At 37.8% G+C, this 15,438-nt stretch overlaps 1 protein-coding gene across 9 annotated transcripts in view; it reads left to right on the top strand.

The window, feature by feature from the left end:
- Dzank1 (double zinc ribbon and ankyrin repeat domains 1) overlaps positions 1–15,438 on the top strand; it is a 79,600-nt gene that overhangs the window by 4,367 nt on the left and 59,795 nt on the right. For all 9 annotated transcript variants that reach the window (XM_015483305.2, XM_048811351.1, XM_048811350.1 and 6 more), the window contains 4 exons: positions 1,051–1,204; positions 9,265–9,376; positions 10,748–10,844; positions 11,950–12,074. In XM_015483305.2, coding sequence (XP_015338791.1) covers positions 1,051–1,204; positions 9,265–9,376; positions 10,748–10,844; positions 11,950–12,074 — 488 coding nt within the window. The remainder of the gene's footprint in view (positions 1–1,050; positions 1,205–9,264; positions 9,377–10,747; positions 10,845–11,949; positions 12,075–15,438) is intronic.

Genomic DNA, 15,438 nt, shown 5'->3' with positions numbered 1-15,438 from the left:
GAGGCTGACAGAGGAGGATCACAAGTTCAAAGCCAGCCTCAGCAGTGGCAAGGCACTAAGCAACTCAGTAAGACCCTGTCTCTAAATAAAATACAAAATAGTGCTGGGGATGTGACTCAGTGGTCAAGTGCCCCTGAGTTCAATCCCAGGTATTGTACCCACCACCACCAAAAAAAAAAAAGAAAGAAAGAAAAGAAATGCTCAAGGCTGGGGGTATACGTTAGTAGTAGTACACTTACCTAGCATGTGCAAGGCCCTGGGTTGAATCCCCAACACCACAAAACAAAATGAATGAAGAAATGCTCAAAAAAATTAAAAATTAATTTCTGTTTTCTATGTGGATGGTGTTGTCTTAAAAACTGACCCCTATTCTATTTGTATCAATGCCCTGTTAGAGACACAAAAGAGCATAATGGTTCGGGGCTGGGGTTGTGGTTCAGTGGTAAAGCACTTGCCTAGCACAAGTGAGGCCCTGGGTTTGATTCTCAGCACCACATATAAATAAATAAAAAATAAAGGTACTGTGTCCAAGAGCATAATGGTTCAAGAACATAAGCTATGGTTTCAACTGACCAGAAGTCATACCATAATGCATCTATTATTTAGGAAGTTTGTTAATCTCTTAGCGACTCAGTTATCTTATCTAGAAAATGGGCATAAAATAGGGACTCAGATTTATACAGATGAAGTCAGAAGTGAGCTCATTTGGGCTGGGATTGTGGCTCAGCAAGAGCCCTCGCCTAGCACGTGCAAGGCCCTGGGTTCCATCCTCAGCACCACATAAAAATAAATAAATAAAATAAAGATATTGTGTCTAACTACAACTAAAAAATAAATATTTTTTTAAAAAGAAGTGAGCTCATTCATGTAAAGCACTGTGCTAACACAGAGAAAGAATTATTGTTATTTTTAGTTATTTTCATATATATTCAAATTCATATGTGTGAATTTGTATGTGTAGAAACTCCTCAAATAACTGACCTTTAGGCATTATTCAGGGGCTAGCCTCTTTAGTGTTAATTTATAGTTATCCTGTTTTGAATTTTTCAGATACCCCAGATGTCAACATATATTATACCCTGGATGGTAGCAAACCTGAATTTCTGAAGAGAATTGGTTATGGAGAAAATAATACGTTTAAGTATACAAAACCTATTACTCTGCCTGATGGAAAAATACAAGTTAAAGCTATTGCAGTCTCTAAGTAAGTTAAGAAAGTGGTGATCAGACTGATTTATAATATAATGACATTATGTTCTGATTTTACTTATTTATTCCTTTGAGAATTAGTGTTGCATTAGAAAGACACAAAAAACTTAATTGTAGCATATGCAAGTAACTCATTGTTTTATTTGCATTTTACTGAGGTATGCTGTAAAGTGCACAAATCATAAGTGCATTCAATGAAGTGAAATCAATAAGCTCAATGAGTATCAATGTGTATTAACATTGCTTTTATTTCAAATTCCACTTTGGGTCTTCAGGAAGAAAGAGCCTGCCTAGGGCTGGGAACCTCCTCTAAAGAGCTTCTCCTGGCTCTGAGGAAAGCATTGCATTTACTGGATGGTTCTTATTCCTCAGGATGCAGCCTACAACAGCACCATGATTCACTCTTTCGTTTTGTATTAATTTAATTGATCTTTGAAGCTGTTGTCTTTTCACAAAAGTGGAGGGCATTAGACACTTTATTCTTCCTTTCCCACTTGGTGCTTTTTAACCATTTTGAAACCTTTTTGAAAACACTATTAATTTGGAAACCTTCACCATATGTTGTAGGGGAAAAGCCTCAATTGCTTAGCAAGTCTGTGTGATTGTGATGGAAGAATCATTTTGTTCAGCAAGACCGGTTTGGCCACATTTCAGGAATCTATTTAAGCGCCAAATCAAATACCTGTTGGCCCCAGACTCCCCCTGCTGGCTGAACTACTGCATGATCCTTTTTTTAAAAAAAATATTTTTAGCTGTAGATGGAATATCTTTTTTTTTTTTTTTTTTAATNATTTATTTATTTATTTATTTAATATTCATTTATTTATGTATCTTTAGTTATAGGTGGGTGGACACATTATTTTGTTTTTAATGTGGTGCTGAGAATTGAACCTAATGCCTCACACATGCTAGGCAAGCGCTATACCACTGAGCCACAACCCCAGCCCACTGCATGACTTTTTGAAAAGAGGGGCAACTTTACCAAAGATGACTGTTTTGGCATCTGAAAATTTAAAACAAAAAATTAAAGATAAAATGTATCTGGGCGCAGTGGTGTATGCCTGTTAGTCCCAGCGGCTCAGGAGGCTGAGGCCTGAAGAATGTGAGTTCAAAGCTAGCCTCAGCAAAAGCGAGGTACTAAGCAACTCAGTGAAATCTGTCTCTAAATAAAATACAAAATAGGGCTGGGGATGTGGCTCAGTGGTTGAGTGCCCCTGAGTTCAATCCCCAGTACCCCCTCAAAAAAAAAAAAAAAAAAAAGAGTGAGACAAAATAACCCCTTAAATGCATCATTGTTATTTACTAAATACTGGAATCTTGTTTTTTTCCACTTACCAAGGCACTTCTTTTTAAAACATTTTTTAAAATTTGTTTTAATTGGTTATTTATGGCAGTAGATGCATTTATGCACTTTGATATATCATACATAAATGGGATATAATTTCTCATTTTTCTGAGTGTACATGTTGCAGAATCATATTGGTCATATAGTTACATATATACATACAGTAATAATGTATGTTTCATTCTACTATCTTTCCTATCCTCCATCCCCTCCGCTGTCCTCTAAGCCACTTCTATCAAAACAAATCATCTCAATTATCATTAAAAATTAGAAACCTAAGTACTGATTTACAATATAATGACATTATGTTCTGATTTTACTTATTTATTTCTTTGAGAATTAGTGTTGCCTAATATTGGAAGGCAGGGCCCCTTTAGGAGCTGCAAGTAGAATTCAGATAAAGAAGTAGTTTGAAGGAGGTAGTAAAGCTTTCACAAGAGTTTAAAAATAAGATCTTTATGCCTCTCACCAACTTTTTAAAAGTTTTTATTTTTTGTTTCTTTTAGTTATACATGACAGTAGAAAGTATTTTGACATTCTCATCCAACTTTCTCTGTGCCCACTGAGTGCTTTAGTAACACGAAGTATTTCAGATGTGCTCAGTTTCCAGGCTGGCCTCATGCTTGTGGTCCTCCTGTCTTAGCCTCCCAAGTCTCTGGGATTACAGGTGTGCAACATTGTTCCTAGATAAAATAGTTTTTTATGGAAATTATGCTGCTTTATTTAAGTCAGTTTCTAGGTACTTAAGGTAATTTCTTAGTAAGGAGTCAAAGGACTTTAAATGAGAGTGCTAACACTTGAAGGTCATTAACATATTAAGAGGAAAAATTGTCATGAAATTTCAAATGACAGAGGAAAATGTTTATTATATAAAGAGTGAAAAAAAATAAGGCACAAGTTTACACTTATGACTTTAACTGCACTTTAAAATGCATAGAGAAAAGACTGGAACAGTCACTGCCTTTGATGACAAAATTATGTATGTTTGCTTTTTATTCTTGATAACTTTAACAGCTTCCAAAACTTAACTTTTGTGATAATAAATAAAGGGATAAATAATAAATAAAGGATATCGGAAATTACATAACTAGTTCTTCTCAACTTTGTCTGCTGAATCAGCTAGTCATTATTGCATAACAAACCATTCTAAAATTTAGTGTCTCAAAAAAACAATTGCATTTGTTAATTATTCTGTGGGTCAGTATTTTGGATTTTTTTCAGTTTGTTTGTTTTGTTTTGCTACTGGCGATTTAACCCAGGGACACCTTACCACTGAGCCCCATCCCCAACCCTTTTGCTTTTTATTTTGAGACAGTCTCACTAAGTTGCTCAGGGTCTCGCTAAATTGCTGAAGCTAGCCTTGAACTTGTGATCCCCCTGTCTTAGCCTCTCAAGCTGCCAGGATTATAAGCATGTGCCACTGCACAGTATTTTGATGTGTATTCAGGAGGTGGTTCTTCTAATTATCTTGCCTGAGATCAGTTACATAGCTGTCTTTTTTTTTTTTTTTTTTTTGCTCATCTTGAATTGGATGGTCTCATGACTTACATGTCATGTTTGGTGCTGGCTATAGGCTGGAGCCATGTCTCCTGCAGGGTATCTTTATGTTTTCACAAGGTTCCCCAGTTCTAAAATGCAGTAAGAGAAAGGACAAGTCCTGCAGATGTTTTTCTAGATTCTGCTTGTGTCATATTTACTTGGCCAAAGTAAATCACATGGCCACACCCAAAGTCAATGTGGTAGGAGATTTTACAAGGGTACGGATGCAGAGAGGTATGGTGGTGCCTCAGAACGCATTATTTTTTTCCACTTTTTTTATTGGTGCATGATAGTTGTACATAATGATGGGATTTGTTGATACATATTCATACATACATATATATAACAATATAATTTGACCAGTATCATGCCCCAGCACTTCCCCTCTTCCTTCCCACCTCCCATCTTCTGATCCCTTTCCTCTACTAATGTCCCTTTGATTTTCATGAGTCCTCCACACTTTTTTTTTCCCTTTTCCCTCTCTAGCTTCCACATAGGAAAGAAAACATGTGACCCTTGATCTTCTGAGTTTGATTTATTTTGCTTAAAATAATGATCTCTATTTCCATCCATTTCCTGCAAATAACATAATTTTGTTTTCCTTTATGTGAATAAAACTCCATTGTGTGTATATACCTCATTTTCTTTATTCATTCATCTGTTGATGGACGGACACCTAGGCTGGTTCCATAGTTTGGCTATTGTGAATTGTGCTGCTATAAACATGAGCATGTAGTTTGATGACTTTAATTTTTTAGGATAAATACCAAGAAGAGGTATGGCTGGGTCATATGATGGTTTCATGCCTAATCTTTTGAGGAATATCCATACTGATTTCCATAGTGGTTGTACTAATTTACAGTCTTACCAACAATGTAAAAGTGTTCTTTTTCCTCTACATCCTCTCCAGCATTTATTATTATTTGTATTCTGATGACTGCCATTCTGACTTGTGTGAGATGAAATGTTAGTGTTATTTTGATTTGCATTTTCCTAATTGCTAATGATGTTGAACATTTTAAATATATTTTTGCCATTTGTATTTCTTCTTTTGAGATGTGTCTGTTTAATTCATTTGCCCATTTATTAACTGGGTTACTTGATGTTTGGATGTAAAGTTTTTTGAGTTATTTATATATTCTAGATATTAATCTTCTGTCAGAAAAGTAGCTAGCAAAGATTTTCTTCCATTCTGTAGTTTCTCTCTTCACATTATATAATTGTTTGCTGTGCAGAAAGCTTTTTAATTTGGTGCCATTCTATTTGTTAACTCTTGGCATAATTTCCTGAGCTTTAGGAGGACCCATTATTTTACCAGTCTACCACAGGTGCAAATTAGAATTACCCAAGGAGCTTTGCAGAATCCTGATGCCCAGGTCACACCCAGACCAGTTAAATAACAGTCTCTTGGGGGTAGGACCCAGGCATCAATATTTTAAAATACTGATTATTCAAATATACAGGTGATTCCAATATGCAGCCAATATTGACCACAATGGACATAAATCAATGGAAAATATGTTTTTGTTTATAGATATTTGATCAACACAATGTTTTGTAAATATATTTTTATTGAAGTATGAAATTCTAGGATGAAAAGAAAGGAATAGGGCATCATTGCAGGTGGATATGTGTGTGTGTGTGTGAATTTTGCATCCAAGAATGGTTAGAGAAAAGAACATTTGGACAGGAGGGACCCGGAACTTGGGAACATCTCAGGAAGGGGAAGTGTGTTGCCAGATGTTGATGACCTATATTGATGATCCAGTCCAGAGTCTGTATACTCTCTGACATTTGTCTTGCTTCTTTAAAAGTCTCCTTTGTGGTCAGCAATGTCCCATCTTGGTATGATATCATTTAGTAGTGTGTTGGCAATGAACTTGCAGGGTTCTGCCTTCTCCCTCACTGACCTCATATAGGGGTCACAATCGATTAAGCCCAGTAGAGATTAAAAACTACCTTGAACTGAAGATACGGAATTAGACTCAGGTCCTCTGAGGATAATTGTTTTCTTCAGTAGAACTATGAGGGACTCCCCAGTTTTGCAACAATGGTTGAGAAAACAGATTTTCAGTGTATTGCAGCTCATCTCATAGACCCCCATTTGTAGCCCCTTGGCACACATAATATGCCCTAAAATGTTACTTCTCTACCTGGAGGTCATAATTCAAGCTCATTGTGTAGAGGCACATTCCAAGAGATAATACAGTGATTTCTGCTTATGTGAAGGAGTAGATCCAGATGTTATCTACATAGGCAGCCACAAAGGCAAGAAGAAAACTACTTTGAGAGATGTTGTTTAACGATGTGTAAAGAGGACAAAGCTTAGAGACCCTCAGATTTGGATTTTAATCCTAGTTCTATCACTTACTCTGTGTGCCCTTGATTAAATTATGTGGACTTCTGACTCATTTTTCTCATTTGTTAAATGGAGTTGTGAGGATTAGAATTAACACATTTAATACAACACTTGGGTTCACACTTGCAGTAGCAGTTGCTGTTGTTTGTTATTTTGATTCTTAGCAAAGAGCTAAAAGATTGCTATTTGCTATTGTGTGAACCAACTCAAAAGACATACCTAGTATTTGAAATGTTTATGCCTGGGTAAACAAATGGTTTTTACTCAACCCTTTTAAGTTCCTACACGAGAGGTTTTCAATTGGGCATAATTTTCCCCCCACAGGACATTTGATAATGTCTGGAAACATTTTGGTTATCATATATAGGGTGATAATGTGTTTATAGTGGCAGAGGCCAGGGATGCTGCTAATCATTGTACAAGGCACAGGACAAAACCCTTGAAGAAGAATTATCTAACCCCAAATTTCAGTAGTTTTCAGTGGGTTGAGAAAATATGACCTAGATCAAGTTGTGGAATATCCATAGATGCAGCTTCATAACTCCCTTGCAGCCATTCAAGTAACTTGGTATTTTATTGTGAGACTAGAGCTACACAAAAATAATTTTCTGTTTGGATGTACTTCATGTTGATACTTCCAAAGATACATAGTTAAGGTCTCCAGAATCTAGCCCTTAACAAAACTTTATATTTTTTTCAAATGGGATTTGGGCTCTGAGTAGGATTTACAATTCCAACCCCAGACCTAGGCCTTTTTCAGGATCATAATCAGGATGAAGTCCTTCTACTTAGCAGGCAAGTTAAGCTGGACTTTGGACCGTTTTTAGCTGGGATAGAGTCCATGGGTGAATGCATTATCTGGGTCCCCAAGGAAAGGGCCAGCTGTGGTAGGGGAGACAACCTGGGCCTTACACCAGTAGAATAAGTGCAAGATATCAGGCTTCCACTCTACGGGGTTGGAAGTGCCCATTAAGGGAGCTCTGTGATTGTTCAGAATCTGAATGATCCCTGATTGAAGATGTTTGTGATATCAGGGAAGTGTGCTAATAAGGAGGACAATTAGATTTTAAATGCCATACCTAGAGCCAAAGGTGACTTTGCAGATGACTTGGATCCTGAGGTGAATGAGTTAAGCATGTAGTTAATATAAATGATCATTTATATGTGCATTCACACATTTATGCATCTATAAATTTGGTTTTGATATTTTTAAGTGCTTTCCCAGTGTTTAGCTACCTGTGATTCACTCTAGCCAGTGAACTTGCAAGTATCCTTTGATTATAGAAAGCCAGGCATATTATTTCTTTACTATAGCCTCTCAGGTAGATAGTGGTTGTTTAGATGAATTATATATATATTTTAAAAATATTTATTCTTTAGCTGCAGTTGGACACAATACCTTTATATTTTATGTGGTGCTGAGGATCAAACCCAGGGCCCCATATGTGCTAGGCAAATGTTCCACTGCTGAGCCACAACCCCAGCCCTGAATTGTATATTTTTGAGAATTTTTTCTCCATCTTCCAAAATGTAGCTTATAACTTCTGTATTATTTAATGTTAAGCACTTCTCAATATCAAGCCTTTGGGGATGCTTATTTACTTAAAGGTTAAAATTTTTTAAGAAATAGAAAAAATGTATGTGTAAGGAGTCTGAGAAATTGTAGAAGAAATGCTAGTGAAACTGACATAAAATATATCACAGACCAATATGAAAATCAACAGAAGTGAAGCAGACAAAGGACAGACACTGAAGGAAGAAGATAGTTGAAATGTGAAAGTATTAAATGCCTGGGCAGATCAAACAAAATGACAGGCTGTGAGTCACCAGGGAGACATAGTTATATAGAGAGAGTAACATAGGAAACTGCTCCTGTTATAAGTTTTCAGTACACATCACATAAATACACCAAGAACTGGTTTCTGGAAATATAAACATGAAGGGAAGCCAGGCACGATGAAGGCAGTCTGACCAACTGAGACTCCCATACTGTGAGGAAGTTCAAGCTATCCATATGGAGGAAGAACAGGGATAGAAGAGAGAGGGAGAGGGAGAAGGGGAAAAGAGAAAGAAGTTATTTGAGGGAAGAACACATTTTGGAAATGCAGCCCAAATGAGCCTTCAGTTGACTCTACTTCTCCTGACACCTGATGTCAATCACATGAAAGAGAGCAAATGAGATCTGCCCAGCAGAGACCAGTTAATCCACAGATTTGTGTTTTAAGGCACTACATTTGTGGGGTACTGTGTTAGCTTTCCATCATTATGACAAAAATTTGAGAAAAATCAGCTTAAAGAAAGATTTATTTTGACTTATAGTTTTAAGGTTTCAGGCCATGGTCACTTGGCCCCACTGCTTTGGGCCTGTGGGAGGCAGAACATCCCAGCAGGAAGTGAGAGATGAAACAAAGCTGCTTACCTCCCCGTGGCCAGGAAACAGAGAGGAGGGGCCAGGGTCCCATATCACCTTCAAGAGCATGCCTCAAATGACCTAATTTCCTTCCAGTAGTCCCCAACACCTGAAGGTACTACTGTCCTCCACAAGTACCATCAACTGGGACCAAGCCTTCAACATGTGAGCTTTTTGGGGATATTGAAGATTCTGACCACAGCAGGTGATTTGTTACACAGTTAAAGACTCCCAAACAGAATGAGATAAGGAAAGACTTGAAAATTAAGTTTTGATTTCTTCAATTTAAAATGAAATACATTTCATACCGAGACTAGGGAACTTTAAACGGAGTCATTTTAATTGCTAGCTACCTTTTCTTTGAATCTTTGCATAACACACTCTTTCTTTTTTTATTTTCAGAGACTGCAGACAGAGTGGAATTGTAACTAAGGTATTTCAGGTAGATTATGAACCACCAAATACAGTTTCTTCTGAAGACAATGTTGAAAATATTCTCAAAGTTTCTTCAAAGGCAAGTAATGATATTATACATTCAGATTATTACTATATTCTTCGTCTGTCCTTCTCGGTGGGCACACCTTCCCTTTTATTATATCACCTCTGCTTATAGTCAGGTCCTAATTTAAGTAAAGTCAGTATCAGCCATTGCGAAGTGTCTTCACTGATTCCTCAATCTTTGGTCAATTTCTCCTCCACTTTAGAGATTAGAATTCCTACCCAGCAACACTGCCCATGCTCCACTGTCTTCAGTGGCTCTTCCTTACCTACTGAAGAAAGCAGAAAATTTTAGCCTGCCATGCAAGTAATCAGTGTTCATTCTTGGCCTGGCTTTCTTGCCTTGACTGTAATTTTCCCCCTGTGTAAACTCCAGTTAAATTAAACTTATACATGGTGTTTTATCACTGCACCAAGTTTTCTCCTTTTAAAAACATTTTGATCATGTGATTATTTGGTTCTTTGTCAGTCTTTGCCATGTGCTGTAAGCTCCAAGGTGGCATAGAGTGTGGCTGCCATACTCAAAGCCTTGCTCAAGAGAAGGCAGGAGAGGGTGATGAGTATATATGTGGTAAATAGGTTCATCAGGCCAGGAGAAGCTCCCAGTGGGCATAGACTTCTGTTCTGTTGAAATTTTCATTCCCAAAGACTCATCTCTTTGGAGAAAATTCAAGCTATGTGAAGACATTTGAAATTTCAGTCCCTGCATTGTTGGCATAGATAATAATAGATCCAAGTAACAGGGCCAGAGGACAGACTAGTTCATGGTAAGGCAACTAATCAAGAAGTCTCAGTCGGAGTTAACACAGAAAGTTTTTGGTGGTATCCCTTAAGTGAACCTGAAGCCAACGAAGAGGCTGTAGCACCAAAAGGTGGGTGCAGGCATGGGGTGGGGCTCTTAGTGTGTTCAGGGCAAAGGCAGCCAGCAGAGACTAAGCTCACATGTATCAGCAGCTGCTCAGTTTGTATCGGGTATAAAGAAAAAAAAAATCTATGGAGAGAATGTCAGAAATAAGTATTTAAGGCCCTGTGGACAGGCTGTGCACATAAGTCCTATCTTGGTCTGATCCCACCCTAGCTCTGCCCCGCGGATCTGCTGGTCCTCTTGTTATTACTCTCCCATGAATGTAACATCCTATCTTGATGTGCTGCTCCCTGCTTCCTGGTTTGGCCACTTGACTTGAGACCTAGACATGCTACTAGCCAAAAGCCTAGATTCAAAGCTCTGTGTTTCCCCACAGTAAGGTGAAACAGAGATCACTTTGTAAAAACTACTGTAAACCATTTCAAGGAAGAAATGTATGCCATGACACTGTCTCTATCATGTAGCTTTTAATTTTCACATTCTCAATGGGTATCAAGTGATATGTAATCTCTTCATTCCTAGGAATTAAAAAATGGATTTGTTGGACCAAAATTAAAGAAGAAATATAAGAACACTGAAAATAAACCTAGTTGGAATGTTAACCTTAGAAAGTTTCCAGGTATGATGTGATAGCATGAAGATAAGGTTCACTATTTATTCTAAACCCACCAAACTGGTTCACTGCATGTTCACTGCATATTCTCTTGCAGAAGTGTTGGAATAAGAAACACTAGAATAGGAAAGTAGGCTGTAATTTGAATTCTAGTGCTGTCCTAGCTAACTAGCCTAAAGCCATGAAGGATAACCAAGCAGTCCAACAGTGTTATATTTATTGATTCATTGCATTGAGGGGACCACACACCATGGAATCATGGTGTGTCTCATCAAGCAAGGGAAAAGATAAAAGTTGAAGGGTTTGGGGAAAGAGAGAAGTTTGGTTGAAATTGAAATGAAAGAAGAGGTCTGGGGATATGGCTCAGAGGTAGAGCACTTGCCTAGCATATTTAAGGCCCTAGATTGTATTGCCAGTGCCTCAAAAATTAATATATAAATAGTTTTACAAAATAATTGAAAGCAGAGTTTTAATAGGCTCAAAGCAGAGCTAACTATGTGGGAACTGAAGCATCACGTGTGCACTGAAGTTCTGTCACTTTGTAAACTATAGATACACATGGAACATTATGTTCAGAGACCCTACTATGCAGCTCAGCACAAGGATTAGAAACTGAGACTTCTTCTCTCAGTGACTTAAATTCTCCTGGCAAGAGTCGATATTTTGATATTTGTTCTTACTGATACAATTTGAAAGAGAAGAATTTCTGATAATCTATGATTTTTGAGGAAAATTTTTCCTCAACAAGTGAGCAGTAGATTACTTCAAGAGGAAGCTGTTATGACATTTCTCAGCTGCAATATATGTCCTTGGGAGAACTAATGTAACCACCTAGCCTTGCAATTGGATTGATCTGTCTGTTTTCCTAAGATGATGTGGGATGTTATAGAATATAACAAGGAAGATAATTTTCTCAGTCTGGGCTTATTTTTCCTTTCTCAGTTCTTATTTACTGAGTTGGGGAGGGTGTCTCTTTATATTATTGTTACTTCTAGGGAGAGAATGTGATGACAGTGGTCCCTTATTTAAAAGCTTTCTAACTACACAGACATTTGCATGATTTAACAAAATTACAGATGCTCACGGAACAATGTTTTTAATATAATTGCAGACCTTGAGTTAGATGAAAGAACTGACCCTAAAACTCTGAAAGATCTTCGCTTCTCAGAAAGCCCATTAGAAATCCCAGCTTACCATGAAGGATCAAGTTCTAGACCACCCACTCAACAGTCCCAGGTAACTTTTAAGGAAAATCCATAGGGTGTGAAGATACTTCCCATATTTTTAATGCTTCCCATGAACTATTTTAAGGCAGTGTTGGCATACTGTGTTGCACAAGAAAAGTCTCTATATATTCATTCATAGGGCTGTCATTGTATTGGGGTTGTGGGCAAACAGATAATAATCAAGTAATTAATCACACAAAAAAAAATGTTAAACATTTTTTAATAATGTAAGAGTAAGAGTCACAAACAAGACAAGCAGGATAATGAGGTAAATCAATGGTTCTCAACTTAAGTGGGGTCACCAGACCAGCAGCATCAATATCACATGAGAGCTTATTTGAAATGCTTATTCTCAGGCCCTGCTGAATCAGAGACTCTGGGTCTGACCACAGTGATCTGCATTTTATTTAACCCTCAAGTTAGAGAGGCCTTGAGATTGAGAATGTCTGTGAAGGAAGAACAAGTGTTGTTTAAGTTGGGAGAGGGGCTTCCTTGAAGAGGTGACATTTGAATTGGACTTTGGAGATGAACTTTCAGAAGCCGGCAACGTAAAGATCTTGGGGGAAAGCATTCAACAACCGTCAAAATGAGGACAGCAAAGTGAGGGATCTCAAGGAAGCTGGTGTGGATGAAGCTTGATGAGCAAGGTAGGAGATGACAGGGGAGGTGAGCTGGGAACAGAGTGCCTAGACCTGTGTTTCTCAGATATGGCTGCACATCAGATTCACTTAAGGTGTTTCAGACCAATCCTGGGACATAATCTTGAAAATTTGGGTTGGTTTGTTGTTTGGCATGGTTTGTTTTTAAAAATGCATTGTCAAGTGATTCTATGTGCAAACATGGTTGAAAATCACAAATGCTAGTCCCATTGTAAAGAATTGGGATTTTATTCTAATTGTAAGGAGAATATATATGGAGCATAAGACATAATTCCATTTATATTTTAAAGTTCCTCTTGTGCCAGAGATTAGACTATAGAAGACAATGAGGGGAACATCATTTCCAAGGTGTTTGCTCCAGGCAAGAGATGATGGTATCTTGGACAAAGGTTGTAGACATAATGAGGACAGGAGTTCATAGGCATCTAAACAGGTTTGACTGAGGGATTAGATAAATGGGATGAGAGAAAGGGAGGAACCAAGAATGACTTACAAGATTTTGGCCTGAGCATCTAGAGATGATGGTAGCATTAACTGAGATGGGCAAGATGAAAGAAGAGCAAGTGTTCAAGGGCTCATTGGATATTCAAGTGAGAGTGTTGAACAGATTATTGTATATGTAAGTTCAAACTCAGCCAAGAGGTCAGGAATGAAGATATACATTTGGAAATTTCATATATAGATGGTATTTAGAGCTAAATCTGAATGAGATCTCTTGCTAAGGGTGTATAGAAGATGAAGAGAAGGTAGCACAAGACAAAATCCTCAACTTAGATGCTATGCAGGGAAGGAGGAGTTTGAGAAGTGGAAAGAAAGCCAGAAGAATGTGGTGCCATGGAAGCCAAGTGAAGGAAGAGTTTCAAGGAGAAAGCAGGGGTCATCTATGTCATACGTTGCTGAGACTTCAGCCTACCCAAGCACAGAGAATTGCTCATTGAACTTGGCAAGATGGAAGTAGTTTAAGATCCTAATAAAAGCCATATTAATACATTGTCACTACTATAACACAAGAAAGAATCACGTATACTAATTGCCTACTATTATTATAGTGCTTTGATTTTTCAATGTTTATAAAATCTATTTTAGACTTTTTTGGCATCTAAGGTCAAGCCAGAAACTCTTATTGTCTTTCTCCTATTTGAGCCCCAAGTAGAATATACCAGGAGTTACATTTCTATCTAAACACAACTGTTTCTGGTATACCTATGATTCCAATGCTGCTCATATTTACCATTAAATACAAAAGAGGCAAAAAAAAACTAATTCCCAAATCTGATTGCACATCAGATTTACCTGGAGGAAATGTAACTATATGTGTAAATTCCCCCCTACACTTCCTGAAAACCTCCTGAAGAGTTTTAGTCCATAAACCTGGGATGAAGACCACGTTTGACTTTGATGATTAGTCCAGTCAGAATCCCTAGCCAAGAAAGCCAATTATCTTAGTCCTGAGGTCAAGTAGTTACCTTCATTTCCAGTCTCCAATGCTGAGGTGTAACACCACCTGATCTCCTGGGTTCTTCCAGATGCCCAATCACCGTATTTTTTTGGTGAACCCTAAAGTCCAGGTTAGGGACCACAGATCTGGTAGTCTGCTTGCAATCTCCACTAAATAAAAAGGCAACCACCTCTACAATGGAAAATTGCCCTTTTCAATCTTCTGGAAAGAATGATTACCTGGACCCGTGAGCACACTCAACTCCACTGCACAGCAGTGTGGCACAAATAATAATGCTTTTGAGATAAAAAGTATCATTTTGAAGAATGAATGGTATAAGTCAAGCACAATAACTATTTTTAACAAAACAGTCTCACATGGGCCATAATTATTTGAATGTGTCTGGAAATAGTTATTTTCTCTGTGCATGAATAATTGGATTACCTTGCCCACTTAGTTGTTTTAAGAGTTGTTTTCAAGGGAAAGATAGAGTGAGATGATACATAAAGATTCCAAGATCCAGAATCTTTTTTTAAACATTTATTTTTTAGTTATAGGTGGACACAATATTTTTATTTTATTTTTTATATGGTGCTGAGGATTGAACCCAGTGCCTCACACATGCAAGGCAAGCGCTTTTCCTCTGAGCCACAATCCTAGCCCTAAGATCCAGAATCTTAAAGAACTAGGAATATAGAGACAAAGTTTGGGGAATTTGACTAACATTCAGAAAGCCAGGGAGGCCCGAAAAGAACCACGACAAATTTTTCTTCTACTATTGTTCTTCATATTGTTGAGAGAGACTTCTCATTTGGTTCAGTGGCACATGTCTATAATCCCAGTAGCTAGGGAGGCTGAGGCAGGAGGATTGCAAGTTCAAAGTCAGCCTCAGCAACTAAGTGAGGCCCTAAACAACTTAATGAGACTCTGTCTTTAAATAAAATACAAAATTGGGCTGGGCATGTGAATCAGTGGTTAAGCACCCCTGGGTTTAATCCCCAGTACCAAATATATATGGAGAGAGAGAAAGATATTCTAAACATTTCAACTGAATCCCATTTGCAGCTGCTTCATCAAATATTGGAATTAATGATACTGTTGAGTGTTAAAATGTGTCAGCAACCTTTAAGGAGGCAATGCTTGACCTCTGAGTTTAGTATCTTGCCTAGGGGTGCTTTCAGAGTCAGGCAGCAGGGTAGAAGGTAAATGGCAGCTGATACTGGCTTTAATGTGAAGGCACAAGGGATGTGAGTTCTGTGATGATGTGTAATGCCCCA

Source organism: Marmota marmota, unplaced genomic scaffold, assembly GCF_001458135.2.
Source record: "Marmota marmota marmota unplaced genomic scaffold, marMar, whole genome shotgun sequence".
In the NCBI taxonomy this organism is placed as follows: Eukaryota; Metazoa; Chordata; class Mammalia; order Rodentia; family Sciuridae; genus Marmota; species Marmota marmota.
Note: the sequence above shows the minus strand (reverse complement) of the source record. Positions and strands in the feature narration are given on the sequence as shown.